Source organism: Narcine bancroftii, chromosome 7, assembly GCF_036971445.1.
Source record: "Narcine bancroftii isolate sNarBan1 chromosome 7, sNarBan1.hap1, whole genome shotgun sequence".
NCBI lineage: Eukaryota > Metazoa > Chordata > Chondrichthyes > Torpediniformes > Narcinidae > Narcine > Narcine bancroftii.
Window position 1 is genome coordinate 53522984 of NC_091475.1, and position 17724 is coordinate 53540707.

General features: G+C 43.8%; 1 protein-coding gene across 26 annotated transcripts in view; it reads left to right on the forward strand.

Moving 5' to 3' along the window:
* dmd (dystrophin) overlaps window positions 1-17724 on the forward strand; it is a 1604005-nt gene that overhangs the window by 1528384 nt on the left and 57897 nt on the right. For all 26 annotated transcript variants that reach the window (XM_069890130.1, XM_069890120.1, XM_069890110.1 and 23 more), the window contains 2 exons: window positions 12300-12466; window positions 16093-16204. In XM_069890130.1, coding sequence (XP_069746231.1) covers window positions 12300-12466; window positions 16093-16204 — 279 coding nt within the window. The remainder of the gene's footprint in view (window positions 1-12299; window positions 12467-16092; window positions 16205-17724) is intronic.

Below are 17724 nucleotides of genomic sequence, written 5' to 3' on the forward strand. Positions count from 1 at the left end.
ACAAAGGTCACTCTTTTAATTCCCTCCTTATTCTCTCTATTCCATTACCTTCCCTTATTAATTCTTGTCTATGCTATCTATGTTTTTCTCTAATTACAGATACTTTCACGTATGCCCATTGTCTCTATTCACTCTTATACCTCTTTACCCGCATACATATCAATCGTGGTCATTTTTACCCTCATTACCCGTCTTCATCCCTCAGTCTATTTTTGTCTTTACCCACATATATATCAATCGTGATCATTTTTACTCTCATTACCCGTCTTCATCCCTCAGTCTATTTTTGTAATTGTTCTGCAAATTTTCGTGCTTCTTCTGGATCCGAGAACAGTCTGTTTTGTTGTCCTGGAATAAATATTTTCAATACCGCAGGATGCTTCAGTGTAAATTTATATCCTTTCTTCCATAAAATCGCTTTTGCTGTATTGAACTCTTTTCTCTTCTTTAGGAGTTCAAAGCTTATATCTGGATAAATGAAGATTTTTTGCCCTTTATACTCCAGTGGTTTGTGGCCCTCTCTTACTTTTTCCATTGTCTTCTCCAGTACCTTTTCTCTTGTAGTATATCTTAGGAATTTTGCTACAATAGATCTTGGTTTTTGTTGTGGTTGTGGTTTAGGGGCCAATGCTCTATGTGCCCTTTCTATTTCCATTTCTTGCTGTAGTTCTGGGCATCCTAGGGCCTTAGGGATCCAAACTCCCTCATATTCTTGCCTTCTTCATCTTCCTTAAGGCCCACTATCTTTATGTTATTTCTTCTGTTATAATTTTCCATTATATCTATTTTTTGGGCTAGTAATTCTTGTGTCTCTGTAGTTTTTTTATTAGATTCCTCCAATTTCTTTTTTAAGTCTTCTACCTCCATTTCTGCTGCTATTGCCCGTTCTTCCATCTTGTCCATTTTTTTCCCCATTTCTGTTAAGGTCATATCCATTTTATTTATTTTCTTTTCTGTGTTGTTTATTCTTCTTCTTAAATCATTGAATTCCTGTGTTTGCCATTCTTTAAATGACTCCATGTATCCTCTAACAAGAGCAAGTATATCCTTTACCTTGCCTTTCCCTTTATCTATTTCACTGTATTCTTCCTCTTCTTCTTTCTCTGGGTTGGCCATCTGTTGTTTCTTTGATGCCCTTTCCTCCTCTTCTTTCTTGTTTCCATTGTCTTCTGTGGTCTCTTCTTGCTGCAGGTGTTCTGCAGCTGTCGTTGCCGGCTGTGGAGATCGACTCCCCAGCTGGTCCCCCCCTCCCGTCGGTGTGTTTTTTTTCATGCGCGGTTGCGCACTTTTATTCGGCTCTGTGAGCCATTGATGTAGTTCTTTTTCCACCGACCTGAGGTAGTGGGCTCCTCTCTCCACAGCGGGCCTCTTCGGACAGGTAAGGCCTTCACCTTTTTCCTCCGTTGTCTTCTCTTCCTCTCTTCTTTCCGTTGATTTTGATTTTTCTCCTTTTGTCTCCATCTTCTTTCCACCTTTATACTCACTTTTCTTTAACTTGTATTTCTGTGCCTTTGTATTTTCTCTTGTTTTTCCCGACTTTTGTGGAGAGGGCTGGAGTTCACCGTCCGGCCACTACTCCATCACGTGACTCCTCGCCATCTGCACACTTGATGATTCTGTTGCAGCTGGAACTGGTTCTGGCGTTGCAGTTGTGAGCCAGTAGTTGAGCAGGAGCGAGCTGAGGTGCACCAGTGCTCAGCGTGATGGTGCTTGACGTTTGGCTGCCAATCCAAACAGACTGTGATCTTTCTGTTCGGAAGTCCAGAATCCAGTTACAGAGAGGGGTGTTGAGTCCCAGCGAGGATAGCTTTTCCACAGCCTCTGGGGTTGGACTAAGCTGAACAGCAGTCTGGCGTATGAGCATTGTTCTCCAGTGGGGTCAGGACAGAGTGGTGGGTCAAGGCTAGAGTATTGTTAGTAGAATGATTTCGTCGGTGAATTGGAATGGGTCCAGTGTCTATGGGAGGTGTGCTTTGCTGCATTCCATCACCAGATGCTTGAAGCACTTCATAATGATGAAGGTCAGTGCCACTGGGTGACGGTCATTTAGACTTCATACTGTCACCATCTTTGTACCGGGATGATGATGGCTGCATTGAAAACCATGGGGGAAATGGACTGCTGCAATAACATGTTGAACATCTCTGTAAGTACTTGTCGTCTGGTCCCACTGCCCTGGGTAGGATTCTTCCCGCCTCAGCTATGGCTACGCAAGGGGCCTGTTCTTCATGGGGAGAAGGAGCTTTCATTTGGTGTCAGCCTATTCTTCTCATCAAACCATGTGTATGTTTAGTTTGTCCAGAAGAGAGGCTTCATTGTCATTGACTTGCAATGTTCTCCTGAAGTCTGTAATTGTTTTGATCCTTTGCCATGTGCGCCTTGTGTGTGTGTGGTGTCGCACCGCTGACTATGGATCCTCTGGGCTTCCCCACCCTTTGCTCTCTGGATTGCAGGGGAGAGTTCAGCCCTGGCTGATCTTAATGCCAACTTGGATACTCGTGAGTTGTAGCTGGCCACTTTCCTGAAACAGCTGTAGTCTGTGGCCTCAAAGCAGTCCTGTGTGCCCCCCTCCCCCAACCACTTCCTGATCTCAGTAAGAACTGGCTTTTCATTTTTCCAGTGGTCTGTTTCCCAGGATTAGCTGGACAGAGATGTGATCCGAGTACCTAAGATGAGATGGAAAGAATAAATATGAAAAAAAGTAAAGGGGAATAAGTCCAAATGATTTGAGATGATTAATACATGTAAGCACTTATTGTCAAATAGTTTATGGGCAAGGGATATTTCCATTCCACAAAAGGCTCCTGAGACCATTGCCGTTGGTTTTGTGTGAGGACTCCTGGCAGCAAACTTCTATCACACTGAGATCTGTAATAAATTTTAGAGTAATGGCTCTTCTGATGAGTAAATACAAATTAGTAGACTGTTATTGATTTCAATGACGCATGATTTCAGTGTTCATTTTTGCATTTTGCATTCTTGTCTGCGTCAACCTGTGTGTTTGTCAGTAAATGGTGAAATGTGCAGGGGGTGTGTTTTTGAAATATATTGGGGTTTTACTTGTTTACTGAACGAGGATCAATGCGTTTTCAGTTTATATGTGCTTGAGTTTCTCGGCTTTGTGTCTTGCACACTTTTGAGACCAACAATTCTCGTGAGTTCCACCCTTTATGGTTTTACATTAGTCTGTGGAGATGCAGGAGACTTGAGAAAAGGATTTAAATGAAAGTAGAAATACATCACATTTTTACAAAAGGCATAAGAGTATAGTGACTGGTACCAAATCTAAATTCTTGTGTGGTGAAATGATTTTGTATCTTCATCCTGAATTCAAAGGAATCCTACAATTTAAGGACTGTTGAAAGCAGATGTGCCACAGTTCTTCCTGTTAATGTCGTAGTCAGACCATCTCATGCTCAAGCAGATTAATGCATTCTGAAAAGTCCATTCTTAACAGAAGGACCTGGGTGAGATTTATCCTTGACCTATTCTGAACCGAATGACCCAACAATGTCTTTAGCCATAAATGTCAACAAAGCAATGATGAACTTGCACAAAAGCCTTTTTGAGCAGCAGAGTCCTTGGAATCTTATTCCTTCAGTTAATAAAATGTGCAAGTGAGAATGCAGCATGACTTAAACTTCAACACATTTCAGACCTCTACTTTGAGCCAAGGGTAAAGATCTTGAAATAAATATTATAAGACAAAAATAAATCTGTTGGAAATTTGAAGTAAAATTGAAACTGGAAGTAATTGCCAGTTTCTTATGAAGAGGAAAACAGAATTAATATTTCAAGCTGATTAACATTAACCTGAACTATTACCCATTTCTTCATAATTAATGTATTGTTTCACGGGGAAAGCATCACTTGGAACTTGACTATGTCTTGCAAACAACAAACATCTCTGATTATGGGCAGATCTGATCTTAATTTCTCCATTTGCACCTACTCCTTCCTCACCAGTATTCGGGTCCCCAAACAGTCCTTCCACGTGAAGCAACTCATCACTTGGGAATCTGCAGGGGCCATCTACTGCATCTGGTGCTCTCATTGGCGAGAGTGAGTTGGACTGGGAGGAGAAGAAGGGGCAGCGCGGTTGACATAGTGGTGAGAGTCACACCTTCATAGCGCCAGCAATCAGGACAAGGGGTTTAGATCCCGCGCTGACTGTAAGGAGTTTGAACGTTCTCTTCGTGTCTGAGTGGCATTTCCCCGGGAGCTCCGGTTTCCTCCCACCTTTGAAAACATATCGGAGGATGGAGGGTAATTGGGTGCCACAGGCTCGTGGGCCGAAATGGCCTGTGGCTGTGCTGTATTTCTATAAAGGGTGACTTGGTTAACATTGCAGTTAGTGTAATGTTGTTACAATGCCAGCAACCTGGGTTCGAATCTGGGACTGTCTATAAGGAGATTGTAGGTTCTCCCCATGTCTGCGTTAGTCTCCTCCCCCCCACCCCCCCCCCCCACCACCACCACCACCACCACCACCGATGCTCCAGTTTCCTCCCATATTCCAAAGATGTATGAGCTCATGGGTGGGAAGGGCCTCTTAAATCAAGCATACCAAAGGATGGCCAGTTGTTCAGTAGCATCAGGTGCAAGGCCAGTGTGAATCGACAAAACTATTGAGTGAACTAGCACTTGGAAAAGATGAGCCTTGGTTCAAGCCAGTCTGTGGAAAATGTAATCTGTGTGCAATATATAGTGTGGATTTTTTTTTATTGAGAGGGCATTATAACGCAGTTTTCCATTCTGGTGTAGAGTTCCAGTATCAAAGCCCATGATTGTGGAAGACGAGGATTACATAGATTACAGCACCTCCTCTGAGGTCCTAACTGCAGAAAAATATAAGCTTCTTATCACAAGCGTTATAAAATAAAGGAAAAACCTCTCAGATATAAAATGCATTTACCATGAAATTGTGTTCACTGACCAAGTGCATTCATTAAGTTTTAAATCCCCATGTCTGTTTATGTAAAAAGTGACAGGTGAAAAACCATGTATATATTTTTGAAAATTTCATAGTCGGCTCACTCAAAGCAAAGAATTTGTTGCTGTTTTCACAGTGTTCCATTTAAATCAATGCTTGATAATGGCTCAGCAGTTTCTGCTGCTGTCTTGTACCTCCCCAAGGAAAAGAGTGCTGGTGGAACAGAGTACGTATGTTTTCTGCCAGGTGCTTTGGTTTTCTCCTATTCCCCTAAGATGGGCTGGGAGTTGAAATGGCTGCATTAAGCTCCCTGGATTGAAAAGATCAAAGAGCAAGTTGATGAGCATGTGAGAGAGAGGATGATTCAGGGTGATCAGAAAGTGAGGTTGATGGAATTACTCAGCTGGGAACCTTGTGGGCAGAATGGCCTCTCCCTGTTTCGTCATAAGTAAACCAGCCCAGAGTTCAGCAGTGCTACGCCGATGTTTTTGTGGATTTGCTTGGATATCCTTGCGTATCTCGTCCATGCAGCAGGGTTATTAACAGACTGTTCGTTCCCAAAAAGTGGTTGTTGGTTCAACCAGAGTAAAATTTCCATTAACCCCCTTCCCTGGTCTCTTTTTCACTCTGTCTCCTCTCTTTTCCTCGGTCTCCTTTCCTTCAGATCCCCACCTCTTCCCTTCCTTTTCCTACCAGAGAACTATTTTTCTAAGCCTTCTGCCCTCCCACCAGTACCATTATCTGTTAAACACCTGTTCCTCCACCTTCCTCTCCCCCCATCTTGTTATTCAGGCATCTGCCTGATTTTTTTCCTACACTTCCAACAAAGGGCTCTGAGCACCGACCAATTGGCTCTTTCTTTCTATGGATGCTGCATTGACTTGCCACATTTCTCCACCACATTTGTGCACTACAAGTAGGAGGAGGAGTTAGGCCAATTCTGGATAGATGAAACCTGTGGTCAGATACAAAATTCAAATGAATACATTTAAATCTTATTTAAGATGTACACTGATGTTGGTGATTCTCATTCAGCATTTTTGCATTGATCAGGAAATGGCTCCCTGGGAAGTCATTTCCAAAGACCTGGAGGCCCACGGCATTCATGTGAGGAAACAGAAGCACAAAATGAATGTCTGGATTTTGTCGGGGCTCAGTGGTTGTGTGCAATTTTGCCATCTACCAAGTCAGACTGATCTCTCTGCATGCTTTCTCCTTGCTGTACTCTCTGAGCTGCTAATTGCTTGGATTTGATCCAAGAGGTTCATCAGCTCCCTGGTATTTCACCCAAATAATTCCTCATGAAGTCAAGCATGCCCTTAACCCTTGATAGCGATCACATCCTGATCCCAGTACATGGGAATATCCCTTATTTTCTTCAAAGGGGGCTTGTATGTTTGGCCACCCTCTAATTTATTTCCCCCAAAATAACAGAAACTTGAGCTTAACCCAATTTGATGCGATCAGCTAGCCAGAGATCATCAGCTGCCCTGATGATCTGGCCCTGATGATCTGCCCCTGCTGTTTCTTCCCAGGTGATTCCTGATGCTGGCTTCTGCTGGGTGCCAGCAGTGTATGTTACCCACAGAGTTCAAGCTCCCTCTTCCCAGATTCACCAGCTCTTCTTGGCCATTGAGATCTTTGATGTAAATCCTTGAATCACAATGGACCTTAGGAATAAATAAGAGTGTTATTTGAGAATAAGTAATTATTATGATTTTGTGGTTGAAAGAGCACTTGCTTAAGCAATTGAAATAATTTTGTTTGAATTAAAGACACCACTGCTCCAGGCAGACATCTCCACCCTGTCACTGGGAGATATGCAGACTGTTTCAAGGTGCCCCTTAATGTGTTGCAGGGGCTCTTTGCAAAATAAGCAGCCAGGTGGAAGGGATTTCCTCCAGAGAACATCGGGAAGTTGAGGCATGCTGGGATTTCCTCCAAAAATCATCGGGAAGTAGAGGCATGCTGGGATTTCCTCCAGAGAACATTGGGAAGAAGAGGCATGCTGGGATTTCCTCCAGAGAACATCGGGAAGTCAAGGCATGCTGGGATTTCCTCCAAAGAACATCGGGAAGTAGAGGCATGCTGGGATTTCCTCCAGAGAACATTGGGAAGAAGAGGCATGCTGGGATTTCCTCCAGAGAACATCGGGAAGTCAAAGCATGCTGGGATTTCCTCCAAAGAACATCGGGAAGTCGAGGCATGCTGGGATTTCCTCCAAAGAACATCGGGAAGTCGAGGCATGCTGGGATTTCCTCCAGAGAACATCGGGAAGTCAAGGCATGCTGGGATTTCCTCCAAAGAACATCGGGAAGTAGAGGGATGCTGGGATTTCCTCCAGAGAACATTGGGAAGAAGAGGCATGCTGGGATTTCCTCCAGAGAACATCAGGAAGTCAAGGCATGCTGGGATTTCCTCCAAAGAACATCGGGAAGTCGAGGCATGCTGGGATTTCCTCCAGAGAACATTGGGAAGAAGAGGCATGCTGGGATTTCCTCCAGAGAACATCGGGAAGTCGAGGCATGCTGGGATTTCCTCCAAAGAACATCGGGAAGTCGAGGCATGCTGGGATTTCCTCCAGAGAACATCGGGAAGTCAAGGCATGCTGGGATTTCCTCCAAAGAACATCGGGAAGTCGAGGCATGCTGTGATTTCCTCCAAAGAACATTGGGAAGTCGAGGCATGCTGCCATCTCAATAAATATGGATTTCCAAAAAGCCTGCAGAGGAGCATTATGTGATGTATTTATAGATAGGATCAGAACTGTGTAGACACAGGGCAAGGGTCAGAATATTCAGCAAGTTCTGCTTATAATTGTAAAATGCAGACAGAGCAGGGGTGGAAATTGCATGCCTAGGTTCCTTCATGGTGACGAGTGTTATTTTGGAATGTCCTGGCCGGCTGCATCACAGTGTGGTCCGGTTGCTGCAGAGAAATGGATCAGAGGTCAATCCACAGGGCTATAGGATTAGCAGAGAGGATCACTGGAGTCTCTCTCCATCCCCTCCCCTCCTCGCCCAAAGTTGTCATGCTCCCCCGGGATCATGGACTGAGGAGGGTGTGCAAAATCATTGTGGACCCCTTCCACCCTGCACACAGCATCTTTCAGCTGCTCCCATCAGGGAAGAGATACAGGAGGATCAGAGCCAGCACCCCCCCAGGCTGAGGAACAGCTTCTCCCCACAGGCAGTGATGGAGAATGCTGAACACTAACCATGCAAGATTTCTATATATTCATGAACAATATTTATTTGTGTACATGCATATGTCCTGCATATGTAAGGTCTGTCAGTGTGTGTGCTGTGTCAGGTTGTATGACTGCATTTTTTGCACTGGGAACTGGAGAACACTGTTCTGTCACATTGTACTTGTGCAATCAGATGATAAATAAACACGACGATCAGATTGATCAGTACGGAGCCCCCTACGAACCATTTACATGAGCAATCTCACTCAAAGAACAGGATATGTGGTTTTTTAAATTACAGATGTGGCTAATGAAATGAAAGGACATTAATAAACTTGCATCTGGTGCATATAAATAAGCAAATAAATCTCAAAGTTGACAATAGTGAGTTCAGAAGAAAAAAATCACGAGCAATTTTAATGCGATAGCCTATTTTCCACTTTCCCTGCACTGTCTGCTAGAATTTAGCATTGAATAAAACCGGGTGTTTATTCAATGTTTTAAGACATAATGTTTGAAACCATTGAGTTCAGGAGTGTCGTCTGAAGACTGATTGCCAGTCCTGTCAATTTATGTGAAAATTATGAGTCTTTCAATATTTCACAGATATATAGATTAATGTGTGGTTTAAGTGAACCTGGCTTGCTGCAAATAATTTTGGTTTATTTTTGGTGTTGGACACCCATTTTCAGTTTCGCTATCCTTCAATTGTCGACCCTGAGCTGGGCCATGTGCCAGTAGAGGATGGGAGTAAATCAATATAATTTTTTCTGCTAAGCTGATTGATGCAGGCTTCATTCTATCAGAAATCAGTGTAATGTTGGAGTCATATTCATGAATTACCTATTTATTATAGTTGCTTTCTTTTGCATGATGCCAAACATTAATGTACAAGTAAAAGGAACACAAGCTGTTCATTATTTTTCAATGACAGTGATACTGAAAGCTTCCAGTTGCCATTGAGTCACTGCTGTTTAGAAACATTACTTAATGATTAATTAAGAGTGTGCAGAATTGAATTAGAAGTATCTGCCAAGGCAGGCATAATTATCATGACGCCATATTAACTGCCTTGATCTCTCCACTCTCGTTACTTTCTCTAACCTTATTACCACCTTCCCCCACCCCCTGAATGTACTTACCCCAACCTTGTTATCAAACCTGCAGACAAGGGTCCTGGTGTTCTGACCATCACATTGTAGAGGCAAGATGACAGCTCTTGGATACCTCCTTGACGATGAACCTAGCAATGAGGACCAGATCACTGCCCCCCACACATCACATCACATCAAGAGATCTCCCCTCAGCCTTGAACCCAATTTCAGCTCAACTTTGCACTTCTTCTTTCTCTTAGCTAACATCCATGAACAGGACCATCCCAATCAGCCCATTGTTTTCACTTGCTATTTAACCACTATTCTTTTGATCTCATTCATGATTCCATCCATTCTCCTCTTGTCCCTTCCAACTTGCATCCATGATACTTCACTGAGCTCCATCATCTTGACAACAACTGATTCCATGGCTTCCATCAGCTTATCTTCATCATGAATGACCAGTCCCTAAGGTCCATTTCTTCCTGAGCAATGTTCCAACCAGTTTTCCTCAAAAGAGTTCCCATCTGTGTGGTAGAACTTGTTCTCATCTTGAATAACTTCTCTTGATGCCACTCATTTCCTACAAATCAAAAGTGTAGCCATAGGCACTTACATGCCCTGGTTCTTAAATGGTCTTTGTTCCAAACCTACTCCAGCATCAGCCCTCCAGTCTTCCTCCATTGCATCAATGATTGGATTGGGGCTGCTCTCTGAACCTGTGGAGAACTCATCCATTTGATCAACTTTGCTCCTAAACTGCATCCCGCTCTCATATTCACTTGGACAATTCGAACTCTCTGTCTTCATCTCAGGATATTCATTGCAAATCCACTGACTCCACCTGTGACCTTGGCTCTACCTCATCCTACCCTGTATCGGGATCCCATTACTTTATCCCTGTTTCTGCACCTTCACCACATCTTCCCTCAAGGTGAAGCCTTCCATTCCTGGACACCTGAAATATCCTCCTTTCTCAGAGTATATTGCTTCCCTCTCCTGTGGTCGATAGAGCAGAGCCATCTTTCATGAACCCTCTATTTCCGGAGATTCATGCTCATCACACAAGTGGAACAAGGATAGAGTTCATCTTGTCCTCACCTTTCACCCTACCAACCTTAACATTCACCCATCATTTCTGTCAGCTGCAACCAGACCCTACCACCAGCAACCATCTTCCCCTACCAACCCCTTTCCACATTCTGCTCCCTTTGTAATGCCCATGTCTGCTCATCCCTCACTACCCACTGATTAGTGACCCTTGACACTTGCCCCTGCAAAAGCAGGAGGTGTAATGTTTGCCCTTACACTTTATCCCTCACCACTCACCACTGTCCAGGAACAGGAATAGCCCTGTCACTTGAGGCAAATGGCCATTTCATGTCAGGCCTCCACCTGGAGGCCAGCTACAAGAGCGGATTGAAAACGTAAAACTTACCTTTCAGACAACAGCCCTAAAAGGCTGCTCCAGTGTCACATTCATATCAAGAGGTGACGATGGAGGTGAGGTGACTGATGCCATAGTGCCAGCCATCATAAATACATTCCAGCTGTGTGGGGGATTATGGGTAGGGAAGACAGCCATTGCTCTGCCGTGTTTTGAGCCACAGAGAGCAGCCCGGTAAGGCTGTAACAGCCCGCACCGGCCACCCCCTGACAGTTTCCACTGTCCCACTGCCCCAATGGCTCCCACTGACAGCCCCCGTTGCCCTGACTGCTCCCGCCTGCCGCCTCTGCCTTGAGGGGGGCCATGGAGGGAGGCCATGGAGGGAGAGGGGTGAGTGGGGAGATGGGTTGCGGGCAGACAACATCATCTGCCCACCCCTAACATGCCGTTTGCAGCGACTGTACATTCAGTTCAGGTGGCGGAGCGCAGCGCTCCACTGATTGTCCTTCCTCGAGAAGGGTTGAAATTGGCGCCTCGGAGCTGGCTATGATGCATTCAGAAAGGTACAGAGGGCGAAGAACCTCTGCCTTTACAGATGGGTGTTTTCCCTGCTTGAAAGTGCCTAAAAATTCATGTACACCTCTAATCTCATCTGCTACATTCGTGCTCCTAATGTGGCTTCCACTACATCAGTGAGAGCAAACACAGACCTGTGGGCTGTTTCAAAGAGCGTCTACACTCTATCCACAATGGCCATCCCAAGCTTCAAGTTGCATGCCATTTCAACTCCCTGTTTCCTCAAGCACCTGAGATCCTTGGCTTTGTCCACTGCCACAGTGAGGCCCAGCGTAACCAAGAACATAAGCACCTCATATTCTGCCTGGGCAATCTACAATGGGATGATCATTGAATTTTCCAATTTGAGCTAATTTCCCCTCCCTTTATTTCAGAGATACAGCATGGTAACAGGCCTTTTTGGCCCACAAGCTCGCACTGCCAAATATTCTCATGTGACCAATTAACCGACCAACTCTATATATCTTTAGAAAGTAGGAGGAAACCGGAACACTTAGAGAAAATCCACACAATCACAAGGAGAACCTACAAGCTCCTGACAGATAGTGCCTGTCTCAGCTGTTCCTTTGTTCCCTTTCCCTCACACCCCTATTCAGCCCCCCCCCCCCCAACCCTTTCCCCCTCATTCCATCTTCCACCCACATTTCACAATCAGGTTCTACCACCCCCCCCCCCCTCCCCAAATCCCCACTTCGTTTCCATCTGGTCCAATTTGTCCTTCACCCTCCCTACCCTCATAGCTCCACAGTACACAGTATCACCATTATCACCTCCCTGTCTCCAGCTTCACCCTATATGACTCACTTTCCTCCATGTGAACCTCTTTCTTTCTCTCATCTGCCAATAAACTATCTCCTCCCGTCTGTCAGTCATCCTTCACCCTTCCTGGTTCACCAATCTCTGACAGGCCCCTGTCCAGCCCCTCCCACCTTGTCTTTATACTGACTCTGACCCTCTGCGCTCTCACTCGAAACGATTGATTCAAACCCGAAATGTTAACCAATCTATTTCTGCCCAGCCCGTTGAGTTTGTCCTGCAAATTGTTTGATTTTGCTCTGGATATATTGTCAAAAGTGCAATATTTTTTGTTCTGAACATGCTCTCTCTTCTGCCTCCAAGGCCAATAACAAGCCGGAGATCGAGGCAGCTTTGTTCCTGGATTGGATGAGGCTGGAACCTCAATCCTTGGTCTGGATGCCAGTCCTCCACAGAGTGGCAGCAGCCGAGACAGCCAAACACCAGGCCAAGTGCAACATATGCAAAGAATGTCCCATCATTGGATTCAGGTACAGTTCTGCCCTTTCTATATTTCTTACCTCATGGTTTAAAATAATGGCCTCCATTAAGTCATTTCAAACATATTTAGTTATTCAAACAGTTGAAGTTGAATTTATTCAGAACCTTGCTGCGGATATTTGCATCTTCAGAGTGGCAGAGCGAGGTAGGTTTTACACATGTAAGAGTGAGATGCACTGTGTATCCTGTTGGGAAATGAAATCAGAGCCCATTCTCAGTCTTGGTTTGCATGTTGATCCGATTGGCTTTTGGGCATTGCCTCCCTGTATGAAGAGTGAAAACAACAGGGTTCAGGAGAAGGAAGCAAGGATCTCATCAGACATCCAGGTTTTGTGGTGTGCCTGCCTTCAAAATTGGGCCATTTTTCTCATTTTCACTTCTGGCCCTGGGTGATGGCTCGGAGGAGAAGTCATTTTGTCGTTGCTGAACTGCAGGATTTTCAAGGCTTATAAATCAGCATTTTCATGAATCCTCAATCACCTGCAGACATGACCGCTGTTCAAAGCTGCTGTCACCCAAATGATCCTTCACAAACCCAAAGCCTCAAGGAACTCGCTTCCTTTCATCAGGCAAGCTTGAGCTGTGGCTTGTGCGTGGGCTTTGGGAAGGTGACAAGACATTGACTTAGACCATTCCACTTCCAGTCTCCCAGGCTGTAAATTTGAACCTGGCGTACCCCTTGAATGGAAAGCACCCAGCATCTCACCATGCCTCAAGTGGACAAGATGAGATTACAGCTACAGAGTCATTGTGTTATTAAAATGCACAAAATAAATGACATGCTTCTGGAGGGCGGAAAGCAGCAACCTACCTTTAGGTGGCCATAGCAACCTTCAGACCAAGTCATGAAGCAGGTGTTCCTTTGCACAGAATAGCACTCATTTGCAGTAAACGAGAGCTAATAAAAGGCATTTTATTAGTAATATAGTAATATCAAGACCAAAATTCATACAAAAAATAAATACAATGATCAACCAAACAAGAAGCTTCCTTTCACTGTGCAAGGAGAAGGTAACAGGAAGAATCTGATCAGATTGCAATGCTTCAGAAACAAGAGGCAGTCGTATTTTCTGAATTGCCTCCTGTCAAACAAGCACCGGAGACAACGTGTCGCAAAATAGAAACATTTAAAGGGGAGAGGGGCAGGTTTGGCGAAGTGGTAATTGGATAGGGTTGGCATCTGAGTGGGAACTGCGTGTGGACAGAGATCCCTGCAGTGAGACAAGCAGGTTCAACACTCGGAGTCCATCAAGCTGCAGTCCTTCCCACACAGCTCTGAAGATCAATTATCGCCCATTGTAGTGCTTGTCGTGGCCCTCTATGTGGGTTGTTGAGAGAGGAACGTAAATCAGGAGGTGGGGGGTGGAGTGTCATGGGGCACAAGCAAGTATTTAAGAAGTGGAGCTGTTAGCGGACAGACTATTGCTGCTTCCTGTGACTGACCAAGATGGATTGCAAACAAACTAATTAATTCTCATTGTTAAGTATCAGAAGCTGCTGAATATTGCTGAGCTGGGCAATTCAACATCCCGCAAACAAGGGTTTTAGCAAGCTTGCAATCTTAGTTCACAAAGGAAAATAGAATTATGGGAACATTTGAGATAGATTGCAACACAGAGGGGACTTTGGCTGGCTCGGGTCAGAGCAGAACCTCTGCAGATGGTTTTGTTCGTGCCCAAGCCATTTAACTCTGCAGGTTAGAAACTATGCTGCTGGGATTTTGTTTAAAAATTATCCCTTTGGCCTCTCTGCCTATTAGATCAGTCCCTCCATTTGTCCAGCATCCTATCACCTCTTAGCTCCTCACTTGTATTCCAACCCCACCCCACCCCCTCTTTTTATGCTTATTTCCCCATTGAAGTCTCAATGAAGGGTCCTGATCTGAAACATTGATTGACCATTTCTCTCCATGGACACTGCCTGGCCCGTTGAGTACCTCCAGCTTCCCTCTATTCACTCAAGATTCCAGTGTGTTTGTCTCCATCTGCGCACAGACCAGTCCCAAAATTCATGCTGATGCTTTAAATCATCCTGATTCTGTTTTCCCCTTTATGCTCACAGACTTGTTACCTGCCAAATTGTAATCATTCCCTGAGGCCACATATCCCTCCAGTGACTCAGAATTCTCCTTGGTGCATCTTCACTGATCCTCCAAAAATAGTGGTATGTCTTCTAAGTCCACTGCAAGAGCACCATCATCTCTAGGATGAGAAAAATAAAAACAAATGTCCAATGAAGCTTCAGACAACCACAGATCCTTGACAAACATTGTCTTTGTTTCTTTGTTATTTCCTTTGTGAAATATAGGCATTTCTGGCAAGTTCTGATTTTTATTACCTATCTCTAATTGCTTGATAGCTTTCCAAGTTAAGTTGATGCATTAGTTCAAGAGTGTTGGTATTCTACCCTCTTTTTCTCGCTGTCCGGCGGGGGGCTTGAGATGTTCTGCTGAGAAAACCACGAACCATTATGGTGGTGTATTGCACTTGCTCACTCAGCTGCTGAAGTGAGGAAGGGAATGTCGGAAGTATTGATCAGGTGTTGATCATTGATTAAAAGGAGTCAGACTACCAGTGGGAAGAAGATGAAAACCAAAAGCAGGGCAGTCTGAGAAGATGATGAAGCATCTAAGCGGCACATGGCGGTGGCCACCACTCTATTACAATGCTAGTGACCCTGGTTTGAATCCGGCACTGACTGTAGGGAGTTTGTGTGTTCTCCCCGTGTCTGCGTGGGTTTTCTTCAGGCACTCCAATTGCCTCCCGCTCTTCAAAAAATACTTCCAGGTAATTGGTGTCTTTGGAGGACACAGGCTCCATCAGACCTTAAGATATAGGAGTAGAAAAAGATTATTCAGCCCATCGAGTCTGCCCACCATTCAATCATGAGCTGATCCATTTTCCCTCTCAGCCCCACTGCATGGCCTTCTCCCCATAACCTTTAATTCCTTGGCTAATCAAGAATATATCAATCTCTCCCTTAAATACACCCAATGACAGCCTCCACAATTACCCGTGGCAATCAATTCCATAGATTTACTATTTCTCTCTAAAGAAATTCCTCAGCAACTCTTCCACCACGGGAAACAACCTGTCTACAAATACTCTGACCATGCTTTTCAACATTCAGAATGTTTCAATTAGATCCCATCTTGTTCTAAATTCCAACAAGTACAAGCTCGTGGGCTGGAAGGGCCTGTAGGCCTAAATTTAAATGAAAAAAATTTAAGGCAGAAAGTGAACTCCAGGAATTTGGAACAGAGAGCGCGAGTTTGATCAGAATTTGAATCTGCTGCTGTTTTATTTCGTTCTGACCAGTTTGTGGGCAGTTTTCTGGCCCTCAGTCACTGGTTAACAGACATCGGCAGCATTGTAACTTCACAAAGCTGCCCTCAGACCACTGAAAAATGCAGCACTCTCGGTGGAAAAGAGCAAAATTAAATTGATCCAAGTGAACTGATTTCACAGAAAATGTGTCACACTTGTAACCAGCTGCCCGAGTCCAAGCAAGGGAAACCAAAGAAGGACGTCTCCACTCTTGTCTTGAGTATATTCTATTTGGATTCAATCAGTGCAAAATTGTGCTCTAACTCTCTTGTGTGCCTTTTCACATGCAGATACCGCAGCTTAAAGCACTTCAATTATGATGTCTGCCAAAGTTGCTTCTTTTCTGGTCGAACAGCAAAAGGTCATAAAATGCATTATCCAATGGTGGAATATTGTACACCGGTGAGTAGGGTACAGAAAGCAACATCAGAAAGGGGAATATTTCACTCCCTTTGGTCTTCCTCAACTCATGTGAACCCAGCTTCATTGGTCACTCTCTGCGAACCTGTGGAAATGTTTGAAAATCCTGTTGATGAACAACTGAAAAAAATTAAGAAGTCCAGTTAAGAAGTCCAATTGCCAATGTTGTAAGGTCACCAAAATGCCATAACACAGAGTTCCCAATCGCCACCTTGTTCCCAAAGTATTTAATCCCCGATAAAAGAAGAGTTGTTGAAGATTCCAACAAGCCATGGTCTCTCATACTCTCTCCCACACGCTTTTTCTTTTATGTCTTGCTTTATTTTTCTTGTCCCCCTTTCCCCTTCTTTCTATTTAACTGTCTCTCTTGTTCTCCCACCCCACCTAATTTTTTTTTCCTTTGTCTGTGCTCAGAGATGATGAAATCATTATCACCAATCAGGCCACTTATTAACAGCCACTTGTTCCACACTATCCTGCAATTCTAAAATTTTCTCTAATGTTTAATAAGAAAGAGACATGAATCATTGAGGAATGAGATGGGGAGGAAAAACAAAAGCTGTCATTTGATATGATCAAAATCAGATATAAATTACATTCTCTTGGTAGGGAGTCCATTGTTGTCTCCTAACATTTTCACTGCAACAAGGCATTTTTAAAAAATCCACTTGTTCAGTATTTCATCACAGAACCTCTACTTGCTAATCATATTCGTATCAGGTCTGCACAGCAAAGTAGGAAAAAAATCATCCTCCGCTATTAACCATGTGTGACATTATTTCATTAATAACTTTGTCATTTTCAGCTTTATTGAGGAAACTGTTGAGAACTACTGCAGGGACCAAAATCCAATTATTTTCTTTTAATGAACCCCTCGATGCCTTTGTAAAATGATTTGTGGAGCCACGCATTTTCCCCCCTTCATCATCTGGAGAGTCCAAAATTTTCATCAGGTTCATTGCAAATTGACTGCTCTGAAAAATATTCTACAGTAATATTGTTTGGGGAAATATGAAATGTAAGATCAATGAAATTTATTGGGCTATTCTGCATTGAATACAGTTAAATTGAGTTGCATGGACAGTTTTAAAATATAAAATGGGGAATACTGAAGAGAAGGTTTAAATATTCTGGATATGATGTCCTTTCGCTTGAGATTTCTTCATATTGAGTTTGACATATTGCAGTGTGTTTCCTGCCTTATTTTTGTTTTTATGAATTGCTCCAGCAGTGTGAAAACAAATGGCTGGGAAATTGAAGATGTACTTAAGCTGAAAAGTCTTTAGAGTGCAAAGATTAATGGAGTTTGTTTCTTCATTCCTGCACTGTAATTCTAATCGCTTTCTTCAATTATGGAGCCGTTTCCAGTGGCAGCTATTTTATTTCCTTTTGATAACTTCCAGAGTTAAATGTGCATGGTTGCTCAAGAGGTTGGAAACAAGTAAACCAGGAATGTCAAACTTATTTTAAATTGCGAGTTTGATCAACATCCACGGTCCACG